Source organism: Anabrus simplex, chromosome 2 (assembly GCF_040414725.1).
Source record: "Anabrus simplex isolate iqAnaSimp1 chromosome 2, ASM4041472v1, whole genome shotgun sequence".
Classification (NCBI taxonomy): Eukaryota; Metazoa; Arthropoda; class Insecta; order Orthoptera; family Tettigoniidae; genus Anabrus; species Anabrus simplex.
In genome coordinates, this window is record NC_090266.1 from 335,983,692 (window position 1) to 336,011,194 (window position 27,503).

General features: G+C 40.3%; 1 protein-coding gene across 1 annotated transcript in view; it reads right to left on the minus strand.

Annotated features, from left to right (window-relative positions):
- LOC136864119 (N-acetylglucosamine-6-sulfatase) overlaps nt 1-27,503 on the minus strand; it is a 140,391-nt gene that overhangs the window by 104,148 nt on the left and 8,740 nt on the right. The window contains exon 2 of the mRNA XM_067140719.2: nt 8,392-8,623. Coding sequence (XP_066996820.2) covers nt 8,392-8,623 — 232 coding nt within the window. The remainder of the gene's footprint in view (nt 1-8,391; nt 8,624-27,503) is intronic.

Consider the following 27,503-nt stretch of genomic DNA (forward strand, 5'->3'; position numbering starts at 1 on the left):
CCGTGTGGCCTCCGGAGAGGCCCGGAGCTGCTCTTTCAATTTAACGCTGTATAGGCGACCTGCGCGTCTGTGAGGATGGGGCCCTACGTTTGATGAATTCTAATGCTGAAGACGGCACACAAAACCAGCCCCGAGCCATTGGAATTAACCAATTAAGGTTAAAATCCCCAACCCAGCTGGAAATCGAACGTGGAATTTTCTGGACCAAACACCTGCATGCTACCATTTAGCCATTGAACCAGACCTTAAATACAGGGAGATGCAAAGAAAGAAATGCAACATCAAAGAATATTTTTATTTAACTCATTACTGCATGAACTTGTGAAATCCTTACATCAAATGTTCCACCTTTACAATACTATGAATCATCTTTATTGTTAAGACTACATTAAAATACATTAATGAGACATGTTTCATGCCGCTTTTAAGACATCTTCAGTCAAAACCAAGAACCATAAGTAAGTAAGGACATCAGAGAACCATTAGATGAAGATGTCTCGAAAGATGGATGAAACATGTCTCATTAATATTGTTATGCGCCAGCCCCGTGGTAGCTCCTTTCGATACTTCCAGGAAGGGGCTGGTAACTCAGACGACCTGGAATTTCCTAGCCAGCCTGTGGGGTGGGGCAGGCCTTTCCGTGTATTGTTCTCGGCAGCCGGCTTAGCTGTGAGTTCCTTGTAGATTCAACGGGAATGTTCTGCCTGTAGTGAAATCGTAAAATTTCTAGATCAAATTATGTGAGCTATAAAAAGGGAGGCTAGCTGCGGAGAGTCGGTCAGTGTTGGACTCTGAGTCAGTGCAGGACTCGCACTCAGAGTTGGACTCCGGGGGGGGAGTCAGTGTGACACTCAGTGAGTTGCGGTTCGGTGGCTGGGCTGAGGGCAACACAGGTGTTGGCTGTCGCCAGTGTTCCACCGAGGTCTGAACGACGAGCTGTTGTTGTGGTGTCGGAGACAACAGTGTGTAGGTGAAGACGACAGAACGAAAGACTGTACTGTGTGTTCGTGTAATTCTGTGGACTGAGGATCGCCGTGAGCCAGCGAGGAAACCCGCTATTTTGAGTACGAGGATAAATGGATCTTTGTTAATGTTCGCTATTGTATCGTCCTGCTGTTTAATGGTGTTGAGCTGTTTAGTTGTTCACTGCATGGAACTGTGAGAAGTACTGGACTATCATTGGAGTCGAACCAACGAACAGTCGTCGTGTGTTGTACAGCCAGGGGAACTGTGTTCAAATCAACTGTCTATGCACAGTGGCTGTAGCAGGTGACTGGACTTGGGGGAAAGTGAAAGTAAGGATTAGTGTCCCAGGTAAAGGAACAGGCTAGATCCTTGCTGCGCCATAAGGTAGAGAGATTTGTAAATAGACTGGCAATTAGTGTGGCTATTCATAACTAGTTAGAATTGTTTGTGTTTAAATATGTGTGCGTGCATTTATTAGGTCATTCTAAAATAAATTAGAGTAATGAAACAAATGAAGTTTTATTAGTAACAATACATATATATAAAATAACATGTCCTGACTGACTGATTCATGATCGTAGAGTCAAAACTACTGGACATAAAGAAATGAAATTTTGAGGATGCATTTATATTACAATGTAGGTGCTCACTAAGGGAGGATTTATGGTTATTCCTTCACTAAGGGGGGTGAAAGGGGGGGGAGTTGAGGGTGAATTTTTACATTTTTTAAAATTTGTTTTACGTCGCACTGACAAAGATAGGTCTCATGGTGACGATGGGATAGGAAAGGGCTAGGAGTGAAAAGAAGCAGCCGTGGCCTTAATCAAGGTATATCCCCAGCATTTGCCTGGTATGAAAATGGGAAACCACGGAAAACTATCTTCAGGGCTGCTGACAGTGGGGTTCGAACCCACTATCTCCCGGATGCAAGCTCACAGCTGTGCACTCCCCACCGCACAACCAACTCGCCCGGTATTAAATGGTACAACCCTCCCGGTATCAAGAAGGCGGTCAGTGGTCTAGACCTTTCCTCCACCTCCACTTGCCATTATCCGGAGTTGAGATCCAGTGTGCTGAAAATCCTAGATCCACTTACTTGTTCAGCGATTCTTTCAGGTCAGGCATGGGGTAGGCGTCACTAACGGTCTTCTTGTTCAACTTGCGAAAGTCCACACACAGTCGATACTCCCCATTCTTCTTTTTCAGTAGGACAATAGGCGAAGCTCATCAGGATGTAAAGGGTTCGATGAGACCTTGCCCTTCTATCTCTTCAATCTTCTGAATGATGAAATTGCGCTTAGCCGGGTTGATTGGATATGGGCGTTGCTTGATGAGTGAGGAAGTGCTGCATTCAATGGTGTGCGTTCTAGTGGCAGTCCATCCTATTTTATTGGTGATGACTTCTGGGAAGTCCTTTAAGGCATGTCTTAGCTCCTCTTCTTCACTTGGTTGAAGATGCGTTAACTGAATATCTCCCAGGTCAACTTCCACATCATTGCAAGTCCGGAGATTTCCATCGTGCCAGGCAACCCTCAGACATCTGTCTTTTCCCCAAAAGACTTCATGAGCTGCATAGTCTAGGATCACCTTGTATTCTACCAGAAAGTCATGACCTAATATAATGTCAGGTATTTAGGTTCTGAATCACTGCTACGTTAACTACAACAGGCAGGTCCATGCATTTAGCGGTTACGTTAGTCTGTGCTCTGAGGAACAGGTTACCCCGACCCCTGCTCCCGCTACCCTTCTGAGATGGTTAGACTTCATAGGCGGTAGTAATCTGGCAACAGTCCCGTTTACAAATGAGTGGCTTGCTTGGCTGTCGAGTATGCCTGAAAAATTCTCGTTGCCTATCCTCAAGATGATAGTTGGGCGGGGTTGGCCTGTTCTGCTCACAATCTGACCAATCCCTTTCCTACTTGTCCAGGGCTGCTTGTTTGTCAGGTCTCGAGGTGCATTCCTATTCCCGGTCCCATCCTTCCTTAATTCAGAATGGGGTGGACCTAGTTTTCCGATGCAGAAGTTGGGCATTTGTTCTTCAGGTGTCCCGTTCTTCCACACTGGTAGCATTTCCTAACCGAGCTGGTCTCTTCCGCGGTTTTACTCTTGTGTTCTTCCATCTGGGCAATGATTCCATGCAGATCATCAAAGGATCTCAGTTGTGATAACTTCACTAGGGGTGTAATCTTATCGTGGAGTAGCTCTACGATGTCTGGTAAGATCTCGTTCTCGCTTCCTTCACGATGCAGCCACTTGAAGAGCTGGTATTTCTGGGGGATAAACACGCTAGCTTCCATGCCAGTTTGTTGTGCATCAGTCAGTAGCTTCCTTTTCACAGAGCTCTTCACCCCTTTGGAATTAAACACAGCAAGGAATTCCCTCTTGAAGTCAGTCCAGTTTAAGTCCAAGCCTTTCAAGTTATCCCACCAAATAACGGCTTGCCCCCTTAATTTCTGTGTGACAAGTTGAACGAAAATGTAATCTGGTAGATTAGTCCTTCCTAGTAGACTGACCGATCCCTCGATGAAGCTAGTCTGGTTCTCTTCCAGTCTCCCGTGGAATTCTGGAAGGCTCTCTTTAATCACCTTCGGGTCTAGGTGTCCTGTATTGCTGGTTAGGTTAAAGAGGGTTGAAGGCGTGGTGATAGGTCCTCTCCGATTTAATCTATCTTCTACCGTGTGAAGGATGGTCTCTCTCATATCCTGAACATCTCCCTTGATGGTCGAAATCCGGTTTTCTAATCTTCCTTTAATGGCAGAAATACGGCTCCCAATACTACCCTCAACAGCAGAGATAGGGCTTCCAAAATTTCCCTTGACAGTAGAAATTCTCCTTTCGACCTGTTGTTTGATGTCTGAAACCTGGATTTCCACCTCCTCCTTGAGTTTCAAGATGTCCCCTTCCAGCTGGCTTACCCTACTATCGATCTGCTCAACCTGCCCCAGTTTTGACCTGATGTCCGATATTTGCTGCGTTAATTGATTGGTGATGTTGTTAATTTGGGAATTGGTCTGCGAAATATTATCATCTACGGTTGAAATTTTCGATTCTAGGCACTGTTCTACTTTGTAAACTTGCATGTACACTTGAGATACTTGTCTGGTTAAAACTGTATTAGCTTGAGATATCTTGTCATCTACCTTCAAAATTTATTCGGAAATCTGTTCTGTTAATGCGGAATTAACTTGTGAAATCTGCTCTGTTAAGGTGGAATTGACATCTGAAATTCTGTCATTTACTTTTGAAATGTTGTTGGAAATTTGTCCCGTTAAGGCGGAATTAACTTGTGAAATCTGTTCTGTTAAGGTGAAATTACCTTTGGAGATCTTACTATTGATTGTATCATGTTCATTAAGTTGGAACACATTGTGGTCATATTTACTTCATCTTCCAATGACGAGTCCGGTTGTTCGTCCACCTCAATAAAATTTTTCTTTGATCTTCACCGTTTTTAATGAGGTCTTCTTCTAGCTGTGTCTTCAATATTCTCTTACTACCATTCATTGGAAGATTTCGTTTTGCGAGTTCATCTTGAAGTTGTTTTACAGACATATTTTCCAGTATCACTTTATACCGATTTCCACTCTGACTCTTATTCACTACTGAAAATGTTTCTCGCGTCCTGTGCACACGGTCGCCAGTTGTCAAAATCACAAGGACGCACATAGGAGATGCTGACAATTGTGTACACTGTTTTATTTACAAATTATATACACATTATACACACACATTAATGAACCACCATTTTGAACAAAACACTTGACTGCTACATTAGCATGTCAACTAACCACCAAAACAACAAAATCACGAGGAGTTCACACACTGAATTCCACTAGCAACTTTCGCTAACAACTCAACTCAACTATCCACGACTGTCTCTTTATATACATTGCCTGGACAGGCTTCTAGGAAAGTATGACACAACATGCTTTCGCATCTTCTCGATTCTTCAATAACCTATGTACAAATGGACGGAACATTCTATAAAACTCTAGTGACAAAAGGTGCATTGTTCTGGACTCTTACCCTGTGCTGCACAACATTACATCAGATTTATACATCATATTTAAAGGTAATAATAAATTATTTACTTTTAATTACATTAAATAAAGTCGTATTAATAAACACTGACTGAGCAAATGTCATGGGATAGCGGAGCACTGATGCGCAGGTGTGTTGTCTGCGCACCACACGCCCTCTGTGCCAGCAGCAGTCGTATAAGAGACCTTGTGAGCAGTGGCTGTGCATGTGACAGGCGTAACATGGAACGTCGTCGTGAGCTGACACCGTTCGAACGGGGTATGGTGGTCGGTGCCCGACGGATGGGAAGGGCGACTTCGGAAGTGGTGCGGGAATTTTGCTTCACACGATCAACCGTGTCAAGGGTGTATCGTGAATGGGTGAATGCGGGTGTCACCGTCCACAACAGACGAACGACCGGCCATCCAGCCACCCTCGATGACCGTGACCGGCAACATCTGAGATGGATTGTCAATTGTGACAGACGGGCAACCGTGCAACAAATCACGGCTCAATTCAACACAGGCCATGCTAGACACGTCTCCCAGTGGACAATCCGTAGGATCATGGGTTCTATGGGGTATGGGAGCCGGCGCCACACACGGGTGCCACTGTTAACCCAACGTCATCGGGCACAACGACGCGCATTTGTCGCCTGTCACCAGGGATGGACACTGGAACAATGGCGTAACGTGATATGGTCGGACGATTTCAACTGCACCATATATGGCGCAGACCACATGAAGCGATGGTTCCCGCCTGCCTCGAAGGTGTGGTCCAGGGCACTGGTGTCTCTGTTATGGTCTGGGATGCATTTTACTGGTATGGAATGGGCCCCCTTGTTGTTCTGGGAGAGACTTTGAATGGTACGCGGTATGTTGAGCTGCTCGGAGACCATCTCCACCCATTTTTAGCCTTCCAGCGCCCAGACAGTTCTGCGGTGTTTCAAAATGATAACGCGCCGCCACATCGCTCCCACGTCGCTCGGGAATGGTTCCGGGAACATGCAGCGGAGGTCCAACGACTGCCATGGCCACCCAGGAGCCCCGATATGAACCCTATCGAGCATATCTGGGATGTTCTGGAACGCAGGCTCCGTGCCATGGATCCTGCACCCACGAACAGACCAGCATTGGCGGCCGCTCTGCAAACGATTTGGTGTCAGCTGCGTCCAGAGGACTACCAGGGACTTGTCGACTAACTTCCACGATGTCTCACTGCAGTTCGCAGGGCCAGAGGAGGCCCCACATGCTATTAGGTGACTATCCCATAACATTTGCTAAGTCAGTGTACTTACACCAGACGTATCGTGACATAACCTCACATGTTTTGTTACAAGACAGATCATACAACACCCAAATAATAATGATTTATACCAAATAAAATCCATACATAACCTGTCGTACATAACTATGTAGATAATAATAATAATACCTACTAATCAAGCTCGATATTTCCACTATTTACCCATGGGTTTAGAGAATCGTTTCCAAGTTATACTAGTCCATTACACTTGCATCAGAATATGGGTAAGAGCTCTATTTCGAATGAGGTTTGTCTTTGATGATGATGCGTGTTGTTTAAAGGAGCCTAAAATCTAGGCCATCGGCCCACGTTTGCTTTTGTAACACTTCACAAACTCGTCCATACATGCTGCCGTATGCTGTACAATGCTACGTGTTGAAAAAATCATTTCAAACACATCTGAATCTAAACCACAGCTCTTAAACTGTTGCACAAGACTACACACTTAACCACATGCGATCAATCAGTCTGCACAACAGCCTACGTTACTTCTGAACAAACAGTACATCAGTTGGTTTGAAAACAATTGTGCAGGGCCCAGATCTCCACAATAAGGAATGCAAAGGATGCGAATTAATGAGTGCATGAGAATTATTGAAAGGCATGTATGGAGGCAAATTGATGCACCAACACTGTGAATTCAGTTGAGATGTAGATGTGTACAAAATCGTAAGTCTCTAGAAAATGGTAAGGAACATGTAAGTCAGGAATCAATTTGGACGTTCGAATAAATTCAAATGCAACCGTATGAGAGCTCCACTTAGACTGAGGATTGTTTTCGTAAACACTTCACAAACTTGTTCAAATATGCCGCCATATGTTGTGCAACGCTACGTGTTGCAGAAATTATTTCACATGCGTCTGAATTTACACCCCCTCAGCTCTCGAACTGTTGGACAACACTCCACAACACACAACTTCACAACTCACTATGAATCAGTCTGCTCAACAGCCTTTGTTAAGCAAATACTTAGATCGTGTATGGGATGCTTTATGGTTCTCTGTGCACCATGTTGGAACAGAATGATTTACGAGTAATTCAGTCGCACAGGTTCACACGTTGACATGAGGCAATATATCATTATGAGGTGAAGGAATGGGTTGTAGACTCAACTTCAGAACATCCGTTGGTTTGAAAAAATGGTGCAGGGACCTGAGTCTCCAAGATGAGGAATGCAAAGGATGCATTTTAAGGGTGGATAACAATGATTTATAGGCATGTGTCGAGGCAAATTCATGCAACATCACTGTGAATTTGCCCAACAGTTTAACTTTTGCATTTTAAATATTTACAATAAACAGGAAAAGTGTAAGACACAGACAACTGGATTCTACAGGAACTGACAGAGCATTACAGACAGCATTACTGTGGTCAATGAGTATGCAAAAATGGATGAAATGCATTGGCAGTTATATAGAATGCTGCTATCCTTGGTCAATAGGAAGGATCCACCGATCTTGGCAGATGAAACTAAACTCCAGTAGGCAAGAATTATGAAACAGAAGCTGAGCGTCCTGAATTATGATAAACACTTGCACCCTCCATATTACCCTGACTTAAAAACTAATAACAAGTTTACGAATAACAGCCTCTTCCTGAATGACAGAGTGTTTAAAATCAGGGGGTTCATTGCCTCATGCAAGCCATTTCTTCAAGGATGGAACTGAGAGCCTGGTGAAAAACTGAAGGAATGTGTTACAGCAAATGGAGACTTACTGGAATGAAGCAGGTATACTTTTTTCATTCAGAACTTCAGTTGGTAACTGAAGTCTGAGAACAGCCATTTATTTCCAACAATCTGTTACTCTACAACATAATCTTTCATTTCACCATCAACTTATCCATTCAAGTCTTTGTGATATTCCATCAGTTATTAATGGAAGAATTAACAACCACTACATACCCTTTGAATATTAATTACCGGTACAAAGATAAACCCAGGCAAATATGATATAAAATACTGAGCAATTTTCGTTTATCGATAATCTGAAGATTCTATAATTCCGTAAGGGATGAAAATTAAACCAAGATTATTAAAAAAGATAATTAAATGCAATATTCTACAATAACAATATTAACATGTTAATAATGACACTTACCAATCCACCCAGTACTAGGTCTTGATCATCGGTGAGAAAAAGTACTATGTTAGAGTCAGACATTTGACCTTCTGTGAAATGTAGAAGATAGCAAGCTAGTGTAATGATAAGAAATGCCATAATGTTGGTCAAGAACAAACTTTCTAGGGTTGTTCTATTGCGTTTTAAGAGGCATAATTTCCAAATCAATGCAAGCTTCCCCACGAACAATATGAAATTCTTCAAAACCAGCCTGAAAAAGAAAAGGAATTAATTAACATTACAAAAGAGCTACTTCTAAAAATTAGACATTAAAAAAAGAATAGATGACAGTGGTGGGAGATCGTAGGACAAAGACCGTGATTGATGAATTCTTTACTCAGAGGAGTAAAAGCAAAGAACTACTCTACTAGACTTTCCAGCATTTACAAGTGAAGCCTTTAATGGCAATCATAGATCAATTGTAGCTCAATTCAGGATAGGAAAATTACCAAGAGCTAAGGATTTGAGAGAGAGAAGCATGGAAATTGAAAGAAATAGAGACCAAGGAGAAATTCTGAGAAATCACAAGAAATGTCCCAAACAGGGAGTCAAATGGAGTGGAAGAAGAATGGTGTGAATTTAAGAAGGCATTTTAGAGAGTGCAGGAGAAAGTAATGGATGGACTAGTGTTAAGAGGAAGGATAAAGAAACACCTTAGTGGAGCAAGAAAGTTAGAGAGGCAGTGAGACAAAAGGAAGACAACATGGAAAATATGGTTACAGAAGAAAAGTGAAGTAACTAGACAAAGTTACAAGGAAGCAAGAAAGATGTGTTAATGGATAGTGAGGGATGAGAAACAGAGATGTTAGGTGAAATTCATCAGAGAATTGGAAGAAGAGCAGATAGAAATAAACTTCACATACTGGTAAAAAAGGAAATGAGAGAATGAAGAGGTTGTAACAAGCAAGCGTTTTAACATCGTGCAGACTCAATAAATCTTTTGGCGACAATGGGATAGGAAAGGACTAGCACTGGTGAGGCAGGAGCTATGGCCTTAATTAATTTATAACCTTAGTATTTGTCTGGTGTATTTGTTAAAAATAACAATATTACTATTAAAATCACAGGAATAGAACCAGCTTTTGGGTGGTTAGGCCGTGAAAGCCTTTTTTGATAATATTACTATTCTCCCAGAATGGTAGTATACTACGTAAAATTGAATCAAGATGCACCAAAGCTAATGCAGTGAGCTTGCAGTAGCGAACAATGATACTTTGTAAGAAAGAAGTGAGCCCTTGAACAATCTTAACATTTTAAGTGGAAAATAATAAGGAGTGTGATCTACCAAGATATAACATTTTTCATATGTATTTCTCAGTACTTTTGATACCCTATATAATCATCTAACTGTGCCATTACAGATGAGTTTAACACTTTTTCGAAGCTAAGTTAATACACATACGTACTGTACAAACATCTTCATTATTGACTGTAATGCCTTTCAGCGTTCAGTCAGCAAGCCTCTGTGAATTTATTGAATGTCTCCACAATCCTATATTTGTAATTTGCTCTGTGGCCTTCTTTAGTTTCATAAATCTTATCTTTATATCATTAGAAACCGAGTCTAACCATCGTCACCTTGGTCTCCTTCTACTTCTCTTTCCCGCCATGATCGAGTCCATTATTTCCCTGCGTAACCTATCCTCCTTTGTTTGCCTCATATGACCCCACCACCAAAGCCAGTTTATGCACACAGCTTCACCAATGATGTTCATTCCTAACTTAGCCTTTATCTCCTCATTCCGAGTAGCCTCTTGCTACTGTTCCCATCTGTTTACACCAGTGATCATTCTTGCTTCTTTCATGTCTGTTATTTCTAATTTAGTAATACGTTATCCTGAGTCCACCCATCTTTCACTCCCATACAGCAAAGTTGGTATTAAAACACGCCAGTACAAAGATAGTTTCGTCTGGGAGCTAGCTGACTTCCTTCTTACAGAATATAGTTGATCGCAACTGCAAGCTCTGCATTAGCTTTGCTGCATCTTAATTCAATCTTGTTTACTACAATACCATCCTGGAAGAATTCACATCATAAATACTTGAAATGATTATCTGTTCCAGTTTTTTTTTTTTTGCTAGGGGCTTTACGTCGCACCGACACAGATAGGTCTTATGGCGACGATAGGATAGGAAAGGCCTAGGAGTTGGAAGGAAGCGGCCGTGGCCTTAATTAAGGTACAGCCCCAGCATTTGCCTGGTGTGAAAATGGGAAACCACGGAAAACCATCTTCAGGGCTGCCGATAGTGGGATTCGAACCTACTATCTCCCGGATGCAAGCTCACAGCCGCGCGCCTCTACGCGCACGGCCAACTCGCCCGGTGTTCCAGTTTTGTGTACATAACCTGACATTCAATTCTCTTATCTTTCATCCCTACTAACATTACTTCATACTGAGCCCTTATTCAGTGCTCATGCCGATTAATACGGCAAAATTGAATAATGAACTACCAATACATTAAAGTAATAGCCCTCACAATTTTATACTTCATTCTGTGGCAAATGGGGCAAGTTGACAGGTTGTGAACAGCACCAACTCTAGTGAAAAGATTAGGCGAGTGCATATCTGTCACAAGAGAAAGGACTTGAGAGCTGTTGTTCAAGCCGACATGACCTTGAGGAGGCTATATTTCAAGCGAGAGGAGAAACCTGAGATTACAATGGAACAATGCATCACCTGTGCCTGACGCCTGGTGTGAGGCTAATCGTGGGCGGTACTTGAGGTGATTGGCACAAACAGTAAAGCGAATTAATTTTGAAGAAACTGATCAGATGCTCTAAATCAAAACCAATGGAAAGAAAGCATCATGAAAATATTTAAAAAGGATTGAACCAAGATGTGCTTGGTGCCCCTATCAAGGGTGACATAACAAGAATAGCCGAATTAATCAAAGCACTAGCATCAGGCACGTGAGCGTCTTATTCTTATGATCAAGAGAGAGTCATATTCTTCGATCCAGAGAGGGTCTTATGTCTTATATTGTGAAGAAGGTTTTCATCTTATACTTTCAGCATGAACATGAAGGGAAGTCTTTGACTTGGTTTGGTTGATTATAATACTGTATTTAGCTTTTATAGAACACAAGAACTTTACCACATGAATGATAGAACATTTAACATAGGAACTACAGACTTTGTATGAGAAACAGAACTATGGCTTTGTTTTCAAACTACAATACAGTTAATGTACAAATTAACAAGAGGCAGATACTTGTGATGAATAAGCAGTCAGAACTTTATCTAGTAAGTCTTAAGGAGTGCAGAGATATCTATCAGTTGAGAAATTTTACGAGGAAATTTGAACTTTGTAAATATTAAGGTTAAGAGACACGCCATTTAGAATTGCTATGCAATTTAGTCATGGACTTTGGAGATAGGAATTCCAACTGCCAGATTCATATTATGTACACGAGAAGCTTGTTTTGGGAGATAAGAAGGAGCTTAGTCAGTAGGTCAAGAGATAATGAGTAGCAGCCATTCAACTATGTTATTATTATGTCATACAGGTAGTGGAGCACAGGCAATTATCTATCAGTGCCTTGTAGTCTAGGCAGCACCAGGAAATAACTGTTCATTTACGAGTGGGCACAAGACACAAGAAATATGCCATCATAATGAGCGCTGTAGTTTGGACTGGCAGATATGGAGCTGTAACAGAGATTTTTCATCTTGTTTTCTGATGCTACTGTAGTTATGTGTGGTCACTGAAACCATGGGGTAGCCTGGCTAGAGGTGAAGCTGAACAGAATGAATACTCAATTATACAGGGTCCGGCAGACACAATCTATCATTTTAATATAGGTCCTATAGTAACACTAAATAGGGAATGTAAACAACTAGAGTGGTAACTGATAGGTAACATAATGCCATTTTATGATGCAATAATACAAGTCACGTTTTATTTTCATTTTTTGAAAATCACATCTTTTAGATAACCACCGTCCCTTGCGATGCACGCATGGAGTCGACGAACAAAGCTATCCATTATTTTCACCAGCATTTCAGGTGGAATTGCCGGGCCTTTTCACGAATGTGTTGCCTCAGAGTCTCTAAGTTGGGGGTACATGATGTAAACACTTGGATTTTGAGGTAACCCCACAGAAAGAAATCGCAAACACTCAAATCGGGGGATCTGGCCAGCCACAGTATGTCCCCAAAATGTTGGATAATTATTCCCGCGAACACTGTACGTAACGATAAGCTAAATCAATGTGGAGAACGCAGCGCATACTTCTGTCTGACATGTGTAAACTGCAGTGTGTTGGTTTACTGAACGCCTAGGACTCCTGTCAATAGCATTCCGTACTACGATCTCAATGTTTTCTGGCATCCGCACTGTCCTTGGCTTTACCGGTGGCTTCTTATTTGTGGCACTTGCGGTAGCATGAAACTGATCAACCCACCTCCGAATTGTGTGCTGCTCTGATACTCTTCCATGTCTCCCAATGTTGAATTGCTGTCGAAACTTCCGCTGTGTAGCTACCACACTGTCACCACTCTTGAAATACACTTCAGTCACATAAGTGCAATACAGCGCGGTCCAATGCTCCATAGTAACTAAAATGGCATCCTTCCTCCTACCCTGTTCGGTTTTATCCCCACTGCAGGGTCGCACATGCTACTAACCACTGAAAGTGGTAGATTGTTTCCGCAGGACCCTGTATTTTATTTTATAATGTACACTTGTGTACTCGCCCAAGGAATAGGATAATCTGTTAGAATAATTTGATAGGATGATTCCCTAAATTTCCATTAAGACGCAGAGTCATTTCCAAATCAATTGTAAATATTATAAAGTACATTATGACCCATGCATTAGGTATCTTTATTTTAAATTAAGTGGATTAACTTGATTTACATTCAATTATTTGGATTTGCTTACTTTGCTATTATAATCTTGTTTTTGTTGTGGGAATAATTTCAAGCAAAATGTATATTAAACTGATTTAAGTAATGATGGGAATTTATAAGGGCAAACATGCAGTCAGATTTCACCATGCATACGTATGAGTGCAAGTGTGGTAGATTGGGACGGATCTCATCCTCAATGCCAGGACAGGACCATCAAGAGTTATGCAAATAGTTTGTATGGATGTGCATGTCTATTTTTGTGAAGATTCAAGCTCCACAGACTGATAGTGCCTTCACCAGATTTCCGAGGTGTAAATACAGTACCAGTATGTGTTTTGTAGAGTTGAATAGTGTTTTCATCATTTCAAGTGAAGGAATAATTTATGAACCGGCAGCTGACTATTAATGAATTAATTGGATTTCAAGTCATCATTTGAATATTTATTTGAAAGTGCTCAGTAATGTTAGAAATGTAATTTGGTAACATTACTGATTTATTATGAAAGGTTGAGTTAATGACAGCTAAGTTTCAGTCATCAAGATTTAATTTAAATCAATGAAGATTTGACGTAAATATAGCCTATTAATTCTAGTACACATGATTATGGTCTTCGTGATACATTCAGTGTTCTCCCTAGGACCTTTTAAATGGGCACACGCCCTGCCATTTTTACAGACCACCCAGATAACATAATCTAGATATGTGCTAGTTACATAATATTAATCCATATTTGAGTAATTGGTTGTTTAAAACTAGAATATAAATACTGTAAAACTGTATATGTAAATGATAAATCTTCATTATTGTGAGCATAATTGCATAAATTACATCGAAGTTTAAAAGTTTAGCTTGACTTATACATAGTGTGTATGTGTGTGAGCGGTGCCTGGATTAGCGTGGAATCGCATGTGAGCAATCGATTCTGCATGACGTTGTTAACCTGTGTGGCACTCCACAGCAACTGAGCGGTATGCCCCAGTGTTACATGATTATGAATGACCAGTACAACACTAGAAGTTCAAAATACTCTGTTATGTCTTGTTGGTGATAACACTAAAATTTGCAGTTAATATTAACTTGTCTGATATTGTGAATGTCCTGAGAGGAATAAACTGAAATTTTATCATATTAATATTTTTACACAGCTGATGAAAATTTCTGAGGAGAACACTGACATTCAAAAATATTATTGGGAGAATCTGATGTTGTGAGATGTTATGAATTGGTTATCATATAATTAAAATTGATAGGTGTTGCAAAGTTTGGGCTGGGAAGACTTGGGAGAAAGGAGACTAGCTCGTCAACTAAGCAGTGCGTTCCGAGCTATCAGTGCAGAGATGGCGTGGAATGACATAAGTAGACGAATAACTTTGAGTGATGTCTTTAAAGTAGGAAAGATCACAATATGAAGATAAAGTTGGAATTCAAGAGGACAAATTGGGGCAAATATTCGTTTATAGGAAGGGGAGTTAGGGACTGGAATAACTTAAGAAGGGAGATGTTCAATAAATTTCCAATTTCTTTGCAATCCAGTGTTTTCTCTAGAAATTTTCGTCAGCTGGGTGGCAGGAATGAGTAGCCGGGCGGGGAAAGCTACGTAAAAAATTAATTTATTCCCCTCAGGGCATTAACAATAATATTAGACAGGTAAACTGCAAAACTGAACTATTTTAGTGTTATCACAAAAAAGACACAACAGAGTATTTTCAACTTCTAGTGTTCTACTGCTCATTCATAATCACTCGATTGCTGCGGAGTACCACATGACACTACGCGATAAGCTAAACGTTTAAACTCCGGTGTAACTCATGCAATTATGCTGACAATAATGAAGCTTCTCCATTTAAAAAATTTACAGTATTCACATTTTAATTTGGAACACACAATGACTCAAATATGTATTAATATTATGTAAACCCAGCGAGTTAGCTGTGCGGTTAGGAGCGCACATCTGTGAGCTTGCATTTGGGAGATAGTGAGTTCAAACCCCACTGTTGGCAGCCCTGAATATGGTTTTCTGTGATTTCCCATTTTCACACCAGGTAAATGCTGGGGCTGTACCTTAATTAAGGCCACGGCCACTTCCTTCCCACTCTTAGACCTTTCCTATCCCATCGTCACCATAAGACCTATATGTGTCGATGCAACGTAAAGCAACTTAAAATATTATGCAAGTTGCACACAGCTAGGGAGAACACTGCAATCATTTAAGAAAAGACTAGGGAAACAACAGATAGGGAATCTGTCACCTGGGCGACTGCCCTAAATGCAGATCAGTTGTGATTGATTGAATCGCATGCGAGCAATCGACTTTGCATGACGTCATAAACCTGTATGGCACTCCACAGTAACTGAGTGGTAAGCCCCAGTGTTCTATGATTATGAATGACCAGTACAACACTAGAAGTTCAAAATACTCTGTTATGTCTTGTTGGTGATAACAACACTGAAATTTGCAGTTAATATTTACTTGTCTGATATTGTGAATGTCCTGAGAGGAATAAATTGAAATTTTATCATATTAATATTCTTACATAGTATTCCCCACCTAGCTGATGAAAATTGCAAGGGAGAACACTGACATTCAAAGATATTATTGGGAGAATCGGATGTTGTGAGTTGTTATGAATTGTTTATCATATAATCAAAATTTAGAACATGAGGATTATTTGATTCAGCAATATAGGGGAATTGTTCTTCAGTTAACCCACTTCTTTCCAACATTGCATAAATGCAACACTTGCCTTAACCCCTCTAAAAACCAATTAAACAAATTTATGATGTAAAATTCTTCACATTCATCTTCAGGGCCAACCTTTATCTCTCTATTTATATGTTTACATTTGATTGTTTACAGTTCTGTAGCTTATTAATAATTATTAATCACCATTAAACACAACAAGTAAATGTTACTTGTATTTCAAAATTCCATAATTTTTTGAATGTTTTAGGCGTAATGTCATTATTGGCCTTTTCAAAATAGATAACCTTAGATTTCATACAGACACAATTTTGTGCTGACGATGTATTGGACAACATTGATTGGTGTTGCATGTACGCAACATTTAGGGAGTTGCCCAGCAGAAGCATAAATTTTGTTAACAGTAACCTCCAATAATGGCATTAAGCCCAATGTCTTTGTGAACACTCTCTGCTGCCAATTTTAACAGTATAGAACCATAAGTAAGGTAATTTACAGTGAAATAGCTGTGGTTAAGAGAAATCTTGGTCTGTTTATCTGTCTGGATGTAGCACTAAACATGACAATGCAGAGTGAACATTTGGTACTTCTGATTTATTGAGGGGTCTAAGATACACGTAAGTAGTTAAAGTAATATTTTATTTTGATTTCTTTTTTCATTCATAGTATATCCAATAAATTGTTTCATATACTGTTTTTTTTTTAATGATCCCACATTCACAATCACACCATTTCTTGCCTCTAGTCCACAGTTTTCATTTCAGAATTAGTTTCCACCAAGTGAAACTACGAACAGCTGAAGGATTCATTAGTATCCTTATACTCCTCGGCTACCGGTCATGGTCTCTGACAAAATTTTACTGAAGTTTGGATACTGACAAAGAGGTACCTCTCATACACAAAATAATGTTGCAGAACAGATGTGATGAAATGAAGTACATCCTCCTCTGTAACTATGAAGAATTGGTAAAGCTGGGTTAGTTCTCCAAGCTATGACCTTTCTTCAATGAGCTCAATAAATGATTCTTACTGTTTGTTATATTTTTTTCATAAAATATCTAAAGATGAAGAGCTGATACAGTATTTTGGATGCCATTCTGCTATGATGCGATTTGGATTCAAACTTTGGTGTATAGCCTCTGCAACAGGATATCTGTATCAGTTTGAGCCTTATGGAGGAGCTTTGTAGAAGAATGATGAAAATTTGAGTTTAGGTAGAATTTGCTGAAAGTAGTCCAAGATTCTGAAAATCTCACTATATTTTTTGATAACTTCTTCACAAGCCATTCTCTTGTTACCGTGCTGTCAGAAAAGGGATTCTTTGCAACTGGAACGGTGCTAGAAAATCGAATGGCATCCTGTCCAATTCATACAGCAAAAAACCTAGCAAAGGAGCCAAAAGCTAGCTTTAATTTCAGTACTGATCCCAGCAATAAATTATTTGCAGTTACATCGCATGATAATTCTGTTGTCACAGTTGTGACCGATTTTGATACCTTAGAGCCACTAATGCATGTGAAGAGGTACAACAGAAAGGAAAAGAAGTACATCATGGTTCCTCAACAAAAATTGTTTTACAAGTACAACCAAGGAATTGGAGGAGTGAATTTACATGACAATGGCATTGCTAATGACAGGATAAGCGGCCAGTATCCAGTAATCGGGGGATAGTGGGTTCAAACCCCACTGTCGGCAGCCCTGAAGATGGTTTTCCGTGGTTTCCCATTTTCACACCAGGCAAATGCTGGGGCTGTACCTCAATTAAGGCCACGGCCGCTTCCTTCCCATTCCCAGGCCTTTCCTATCCCATCGTCGCCATAAGACATATCTGTGTCGGTGCGACGTAAAGCAAATAGCAAACAAAAAAAAAATGACAGGATAAGAATTAGAGGCAAAAAGTGGTGGTGGCCATTATTTTATAATGGTATCTGCAGTGTAATTTTGAATACATGGAAGATATACTGCCCGCCAACAGACTTCAGTTCGACATAGTTTTATGTCTGTTAAGAAATGAAGAGGAAGATTCAGAATTTGATCAAAAAAAAGCAACCACTCAGAAGAAACATTAACCTCGGGCACCCAAGCAAGAACAGCATATAACGCAACGTGAGGGAAGACCGAATTCCTCATGTTATCATTCGCCATGAAGAAAATTGAAGTAGAAGGTGCAGGATGCGTTAAAGCTGGATAATATACGTATGCAAAAAAATGTCAGGTTTGCCTGCATACAGACTGCTTCTCGATATTCCATGAATAAAAACATAAGGTCATGTGAAATTTGTTTGCCAGGTTCATCTGCAAAGACAGAATTAGTTATGTTATAATTTTCCATGAAGCAAATATTAGGAGAAATGCAGATCAGTTTTGAATGAAAAATTTGACAGTTGGGCTGCAGTGAGAATTGATGGTAGAATGAGTTCCTACCACTGCGGTTTAAGTTAAGGCCATCTGAGCGCAGATCCCAATCTCCTACCCACCCATTAGGAACTAGAAATCTCACTCCCAGTTTCCCACATACCCACTCCATAGTCTCATCTAAATCTCCAATCACCCTCCAGTCAGCATCCGTCCTACACAGTATTCCACAGTACTCCACTTCCTTAAAATTCACTCGTGCTGCATTTTCCAGATCCCACACATCCCCAACTATTTTGGTACTTATACCAGCTGGCCTTACGTTGTTGGTACCAACGTGAAACACTACAACCTTCTCCTTTCCCTCCTCCTTCTCTTCTACTTTCTTCAGCATCTGCCTCAAACTAATTTCTGGATAACACTCTACCCTAATTCCCTTTCCTCCACACATTTTTCCCACATGTCTAACAATGGAATCCCCCGTGACCAGAGCCTCAACCCTACCCACCTCATTTGATCCCCTCCCTTCCTGGTCAGCCCTCTCTTTAGTGACAGCTACAGGAGCTTCTTCCTCCTCCCTTTTCTCCCTCCCATGACCCTGTTCCACCTGACTTTTCCTATCCTCTACTCTACATTTCCCTTTCCTACCTTTTCCCTTCCTTCTACTTCCACACTTCTCAGATTCAGTTCCCTGTTCCTCATCTTCTCTCTGTTGTTCTACGTGCAGTGACAAGTACCGATTTCTCACAGACACCTGTCCTGAATTCTGATCCTGAACAGAGCCCTTAGCCTGCAATCTCCTTCCCCTTAGAACATTAGACCACCTGTCTTCTACAATTCCCCCATTTCAATGTAAGCTTTTAATAATCTACCCTTAATCTTATAATCCCACAGTATGGCTAATGTGTTTTCCCTCAGCACTCTGCCATATGTCTTCCATATATCTATGAAGTATAAATATAACTATCTATTCCTCTCATAGCATTTTTCAATTGCCTGGCACATACTGAATATCTGATCCCAAAAGCCCCTCTGTGGTCTGAAACCATTTCATCCAGCTTACTCTCAACCAAGATCGCAACCTCCCTTCCCAAAAGCCAATGAATACCTTGCCTGGTATTCTGATCAATTAAATACCTCAATAGTTGTTACAATCCTTGCTGTCCTCTTGTTTATAGATAAGTGCAGTCAATGCTTGCATCCAATAAGAAGGTACCTTACTAACATTCCATGTTAATCTTATTACTTTATGAAGCCATTTCATCCCTATCATTTCACTATATTTTACCACTCAGGTCTAATTTCTTCTATTCCTGCTGCTTTACTACAATGGAGTTCATTTCCAACCACTTCCTCAAGTGTAATTTCACTGACATTGTTCTTCTCCCCATGAACTCTTCTGTTTGCAACATCGAGAAAGATTACCTTTTGCATCGGGAAGATTTTCAAAGTATTCCTTCTGCCTGTCCAGTGATTCCCTGGACTCTACTATGAGTTCACCTGATTTACCCACAACACTATTCATTTACTTTTTTCCCTTCCCTTTCTAAGATTTTTTATTAGTGTCCATAAAGTTTCTCTGTCGCTTGAACTAGTCTTTCTAGGTTATTTTGTACCTGGTACCCCTACCCTCCCACATGAAGTTGTGAATAGCCTTATGCTTGAAGAATGTATTTGTACCTGCTAATCCCATACTAGCACATGCTTCCTATTCCTATTAGCTTCCCTAACTTCCCCACATTTACCCATCACCTTCTTCTTCCAAATCTCACATTGAAATGGCTCATTAGTACTATTCTATCCTTGCTGTTAGCCTTGACTATGATATCACTCAGTGCTTCATAGAACTTGTCAAATTAATCCCCATCTACACCCTTATTATGGTGAACAGACCAAGACAATTCTCGTCCTAATTCTCAGCTGCTAAATCTACCAATCATTCGCTCATTTACATGCCTAATGGAATCTATGTTGAATGCACTAGTATTCCTAAAGAACAGTCCTACCCCACATTTGGACTTTCCCTTTTTAACATCTCTTAATGATGATGATGCTTGTTGTACAAAGGGGCCTAACATCTAAGGTCATCGGCCCTTAATGGTACGAGATGGACAACATGATATAATAATTAAAATTTTTAAATGTATCCAATGACTAGAATTTAAAACAAATGAAGATGACCAATGATTGCGAATTTAAAATAATCAGTAGACCTAATTCGCAATGCCTTATTTTCGGTAAAATGATAGATGATGGATTATGGTAGAATAAGACATTGCCTTAAAATGCAATAATATATCATGCATATTACTATTTTAAAAGACACATTAAAATATACAAACACAAACTAAAACAGAGTCAAATTAATAAAACGTAGTGAACAATAATACAGACTAATACGAAACACTATGTTTATATGCGATAAAATAAACGCGCTATCCCTCATAAAATGGATGAGGAGGTCTGCTGTCTGCTCGTCATCTCGTAGGATGAGGGAAATGGCACTTGGGAGTTCTAGACTACGGTGCAGATCGACCAGGTCCACGCACTATGTAAGAGTGTGTACCACGGTAAGATGATCGCCGCAAGTACACACCGGAGGGGGTTCTCCTTTCAGTAAATAGGAGTGAATTAATATACTGTTGCCGATCCGAAGACAACATAATACTACTGCTACCCTCCGAGAAGCCCGAAGGGAAGTCCTCCATACCTTCATTGTACCTTCCATCGCTCTCAGCTTATTTGGAAGGGGAGTGGTCTGCTACTACATCTCCCAATGGGACATAACCAAATGTCTCAGCTGAGAGCAAATATCACTTGTTGGAACCTTGTAAGGCAACAGGGCAGTGTAACACCCTCCTTGGCAGCCTTATCAGCTAACTCATTTCCCTCTACACCCATGCGGCTTAGGAGCCACATCAATGTGATTCCGGTGACGGCATCCGAACACCCAGCCTGCAGGTCCTGAATCCACTACAACAGAGGGTGCCGAGGGAAATACGTATCGATAGATTGTAGCGAACTCAAGGAATCTGTACACACCAGAAAGTGTCGGCGCTCATCGGACGGTGTGTACCACAGAGCTTCACAGATAGCATAGAGCTCTGCTGTGTACACAGTACAGGTTTCCGGGAGAGCAAAAAGAAACCTATGTTGACAACAAACGCACAGCCCACTTTAATTTCTGTCCTCGAACCATCCAAGTAAATGTTGACTGAATATGGATACTGGACAACAACGGACAGGAGGAGCCTCTGATAAATCGAGGTGTCCGTGTTTTCCTTCGGGCCAGTGTGCAGATCTAGAATTATTTCAGGTCGTCGTATTATCCACGGAATTATCCCACTTGGTTGTCTGACAAGACAGGGAACCGAAGGTACATCAAACAATCTGTGACTGCTATCCAAGCGTATTCCTACCAGCAGCGTTGCTCGAGGATAAGCAGCGCACAGCCGACGGTTTTCAATGTGGAATACGCAAGAATAGCTTGGGTGAAGTATCATCTGTCGCAAATTTGCAGCATAGGACGGAAGCATTTGCTGGTGCCTCAGGTGTAAAGGCGGCACACCAGATCCAGCGAGCAGGCTAGCAATGGGGCTTGCACAAAAAGCTCCCGTTGCCAATCTAACCCCGCTTTGGTGAATGCTATTCAGTTTCACAAGGACGCTTTGCCTTGCTGATCCATATGCTACACTGCCGTAGTCTAACCTGTATAAAATATGTGCCCTATAAAATCATAGGAGCACCGTGCGGTCAGCCCCCTCCCAAGTAGTGCTGTTAAGATACTTTAAAATATTCAATTTCTTAGTGCATTGCATTAACTGCTGCACGTTATAACTTGGAAACTTTCTCTAACCCATGGGTAAATAATGAATATACTGAGCCCGATTATTATTACTAATGGTTATTGTGATTATTATTATCTACATAGTTATGTACGGACTTTATTTGGTATAAATCATGGTCATAACAAAACATGTGAGGTTATGTCACGACATGTCTGCTGTATGTATGTTAATACGAGTTTATTTAATCTAAGCACATGTAATTAATAGTATATAATTTATTATTACCTGTAAATATGATATATAAATCCCGTGTAATGTTCTGCAACACATGGTAATAGTCCAGAACAACGCATCTTGTCACTAGAGTTGTACAGAAAATTCCATTCATTGTAAATAGGTAATTGGAGACTCTAGAAATTACGAGAAAACATGTTGTGTCATACTTTTCTAGAAGCCTGTCCGAGCAATGTATATAAAAAGGCAGTCTTGGGAGTTGGAGTTAAGTTGTTAGTGAGAGTTGCTAGTGAAAGTCGTTAGTCAATTATGTGAACTTATGTTGTGATTTGGTTGTATTGGTAATCGGTTGACATGCTAATGGAGCAGTCTTCTTCTTCTTATTCTTCCTCGAGCAGTGTTTTGTTCAAGATGGCAGTTTATTAATGTTTGTGTATAATGTGCATATAATTTGTAAATAAAACAGTGTACACAATTAACAGCATCTTGTGTGTGCGACTTTGTGAATACAACAACACAATAATTTGCTATCGAAAAGGAGCCCAAGAAATTGGTAAGTGAAAACTACAGGAAGAGCGACATTCCCTAAATAAAGCTCAGGATGCGAGTGAAGAGTGTGCTTCCAGCTAAAGTGTACAACAGAGGTCTTTGCGGATAAAAACCGAAAGCCATGTTCTAAAGTCCACCGTTCCACTCTCCTAATAGCTTGCTGTAATTGTCGCTCTGCAACTGCCATATTGTGTGATCTATAATGCAGAGCAAAATCGTCTACATATAGCGAGAGTATTATTGCTGAACCAGCAGCAGCGACAATATCATTTGTCATAGGTTATGATTTTCATTTCTGTGTTGACGTATAACTAATATAATACGGTTTGAGGGATGTTCTACCATTTAACACAATGTAAAATATTAGAAATTTATTAAGTGAAGACCAGTTTTGACTCCCTTGGAGTCATCATCAGTTCTTGTAGAATAATTAAATCAAAGGGAATTTGATAACAATCATCATGAGGATTTGCCTACATACATCTCAATAGGTTGACATAAAACTTAATGACAAATTATGTACACAATGACACAGATCCAAGAACTTCCTTAGAGTGCCAAGCATTTCATTTCATTGTGTATATAATTTGTCATTAGGTTTTATTTCAACTAGTTCATATGTTTTCAAGTTGACTGAAACAAGACCGACAAGTCTGTTCCATGTTCTACAAACACACAGCAGTATTTTTAACCCAGATCCAAGAAATTTCTTAAAGTGCCAAGCGTTTCATGTCATTGTGTATATAATTTGTCATTAAGTTTCATGTCAACCTATTGATATGTATTTAGGCAATTGCCATTATGTTTTATGTCAAGCTATTGAGATTTATGTAGGCAATCCTCATGAATGTTATCAAATTCCCTCTGATTGAATTATTCTACAAGATCTGATGATGACTCCAAGGGAGTTGAAACCGGTCTTCACTTAGTAAACTTCTAATATTTTACATTGTGTTGAATGGTGAAACATCCCTCAAACCCTATTATATTAATACCGTTTATGGCAATCGCGACTATTGACAGTAAGAACCAATTCCTGTGGGACTCCATTTTCCTGAAAGTGGTACTGCGAATATGCCCTCCCTACTCGTACACGGAATACACGGAGGGACAAAAAATTTGCAATAAATACCGGCAAGTTACCTCGGAATCTCCACTGATCCAGGACTGAAAGGATACCATATCGCCACGTGGTGTCATAGACCTTTTCTAAGTCAAAGAAAACACCCACGAAATGCTGTTCGCAGAGAAATGCACCCAGGATGGAACTCTCCAGATGTACCAAGTGGTCAGTGGTTGAGCGAGCGGCTCAAAAACCACATTGGTGCACAGACGAAAGTCCTTTTTTTTTCTGCAGACACCACACAAGTTGGCGATTTTAACATCCTCTCAAATAGCTTATACAAACAGTTAGTAAGACAAATTGGTCTGTAATTTCCTGCATACTTAGGATTGTCAGGCTTGAGGACAGGAATGACTATGCCCTCTCACCACTGAGATGGAAACTCACCCTCTGTGCAGATTTGGTTGAACACACAAAGGAGATATAACAGGCTATCTTCTCTAAGGTGTTTCAACATCTGGATATGGACATTGTTTGGTCCGGGAGACGTATCCTTGCAAAGTGCCAAGGCGCTGCGGAGTTCCCACTCCGTAAAGGGCACGTTACAGTCCTCTGAATAATGAGTGGCAAAAGTGAGGTGGTGACGTTCTGCCTCCCGCTTCAGAGTGAGGAAATCACAATGGTAATTCCCAGACCCAGACATACACGAAATAACTGGCTATATGATTAGCAATCGAGAGTGGTTCAGCGACGATGCTGCCTGCAATGGAAATTCCTGGTACTTAAGATGATCCATGTATACCCGAAATACGTTGAAGTTTAGTCCACACTTGAAATGACGGTGTATGTGACATCATAGACAATACATATCTCTCCCACAAAGCTTTCTTACTCTGCCGAAAAAGAACTCGCGCCTTAGCACAGAGTTTTTTAAATGTTACAAAGTTGGCCACAGTAGGCTGCCTACAATAGCGTTTATAAGCGTGACGGCATTCTTTGATAGTTGCTGCAATTTCTTCGTTCCATCACGGAACAAGTTTTTGGCGAGTAGTCCCTGAAAACGATGGAATAGACTCCTCAGCAGCAGCAAGAATAATCTGTGTTATGTAAGTTATATCGCCGTCTACGCTCCGTCTTGTCACGTCGTTAAAGACAGCTAGTGATGTGAACTTTGCCCAATCAGCATGTTTAAGAGTCCATCAAGGAGGAGCCTCTATGTATTTCTGTTTCAACAAAGTAAGAACAATGGAAAAATGGTTTCTGTCACAGAGATCATCGTGTGTATTGCACCGAAAATGGGGAACCATTGTTCGCTGCATAGACTGACGTCTATGCAAGAGTATGGCTGTAACAGACACTGAAATGAATTGGTTCACCTGTATTCAAAATACATCCATCCAGCTCTCTTACTAATGATTCCAACTCCCTTCCCCAGGGGTAAGGCATTTCAGAACCCCATATAGGGTGATGGCCCCTAAAGGAGGAATAGAGGTGGAGGCTGATCTATAAGATCAGTTACATCATTTATATTAAGGCGACACTCCAGAGATAAAAGTATATTTTTACCTAATACATGGATTTTCACGAAACTTTGTGGGAATGTCACCTACATAAAAGTAGAGATATCACAAGCATTTCATTCATATACAATTAATAGTTTTTCCAAAAAAAAAAGATTGCTTTGATTTTTTTGAAATTTTCAATTCCATTTTTTTCATGCAATTTAATTAACATGTTCATGTAAATTTGTAATTAGGTAGACAATACTTCTTTTAAAAGCACTACATACCAATTTTTCTGTACATAATTTATATAAGGAGATATATCGTACTAAAGTTTGTGTAATTTTTACGTTCTAAAATATTGGACTTAGAAATCTCTACTACGTGAAAAAATTCTGCAATCAAAAATTCCATAAGCAGGTTTCTTAACATAGCTGTGATACATATACCATACAAATTTTGTTACAATTGGCTGAATATTATGAGAGAAAAATGTGATTTAAATGTAAAAATTACAATTGGCAGGGAAATTAAAGCAAAGTTCAAGTGACGTTTTCTTCCTGATTCATTACCTCAAAGTCACCAGAACAATATGTTTTTCCTTCCCCTCCTTTCTTAGCAGCTTCTGCACGAGTACTGGTAGCTCTGGAAGCTTGTTTCTTCTTCTTCTCCTCCAAAGAACAGAAAATTATTCACCTGCATTTTGTTTTTCACAATGCAACTTTTCCTGAGTTGAAGTTATGGGGATTGTGGTTTCTGTCATGCCATGACTGTTGGCTATAGGTGCAGGACACATGGCTTGAAGTTGATGCGGCACTTTCCTGATGAGAACAATCTGATTCTATTAACATTTCATGACCTTTTGTCCCTGATTTCTTCAATGGAGACTCCTGTTCGGTAATAGCTGATCCCCATTTCTTTCCAATCAAAATTTCAGCAATTTATTGCTTAGCTAAGGCTGATTTATGTTTATGAATATTGTTTATTCTCTTGGATACAAGCTATCAATTATTACAGCACACTGTCTTTCAATAATAACAGTATTTTGATACGCAACTACAAGACGTTACTTGCGCACGTACTTCACGAAAGTAAACAGACTAGCTACCACCACAGAACAGACAAAAAAGATCAAACATACAGGAATAACAAAACTTCTAGTTTATTATTATTTATTTCTATTTGCTTTACGTCGCACCGACACAGATATGTCTTATGGCGACGATGGGATGTGAAAGGCCTAGGAAGTGGAAGGAAGCGGCCGTGGCCTTAATTAAGGTACAGCCCCGGCATTTGCCTGGTGTGAAAATGGGAAACCACGGAAAACCATCTTCAGGGCTGCCGACAGTGGGGCTAAACTTATACTGTAGTTTTTGGCACTATTGTAGTACCATCAGGATTACCAATACAAGCATAAAATGTTGCTCAATAAGAGTCAAGTACTGAAATATTAGTCCGTAACAGGCTTCATATTCATAAATTCATTCAGAAATATGGTAGATCTTACAGCTTGAGTCTGTATAAATAACATATCGAGAAGGGGGGGGGAGGGGGCTGTTAGTCCATCCCATGGATGCATAATTTCAAAGAACAGGCATATTTGATTGAATGGAAACATGACAATGATATCATTACCTAACAAAGCAGTGCAGCAGATGATTTCTGCTGTGTGCAGACTGGCAAACAGAGCATTATTAAAGTGATAAATTGTTTGAATTCAATGAAATAACTTTGTGACAAGAAAGAAGAAACTCAATCCTTTCAATTTCAGTCATTTTTTTTTTTTTTTACCAAAATGACCAAAATATTGATATTTATCTCCGGAGTGTCACCTTAAGAGGCTGGCCTGGTGGAATATAATCATTACACACCGTTGCTATGACAGGCAGCAGAACGCAAACTGCTACAGCCTCCAGCACGTTTCTTAGGGGAACCTCTTCGCTATAAGTATCAGAATGGACAAAAATTCCAACACCACTGGGAGCCCGGTTGGCATAATGTCGTTCTGTCGAGTATAGCCGAAAATTTTTCAAGACCGTACAGTGA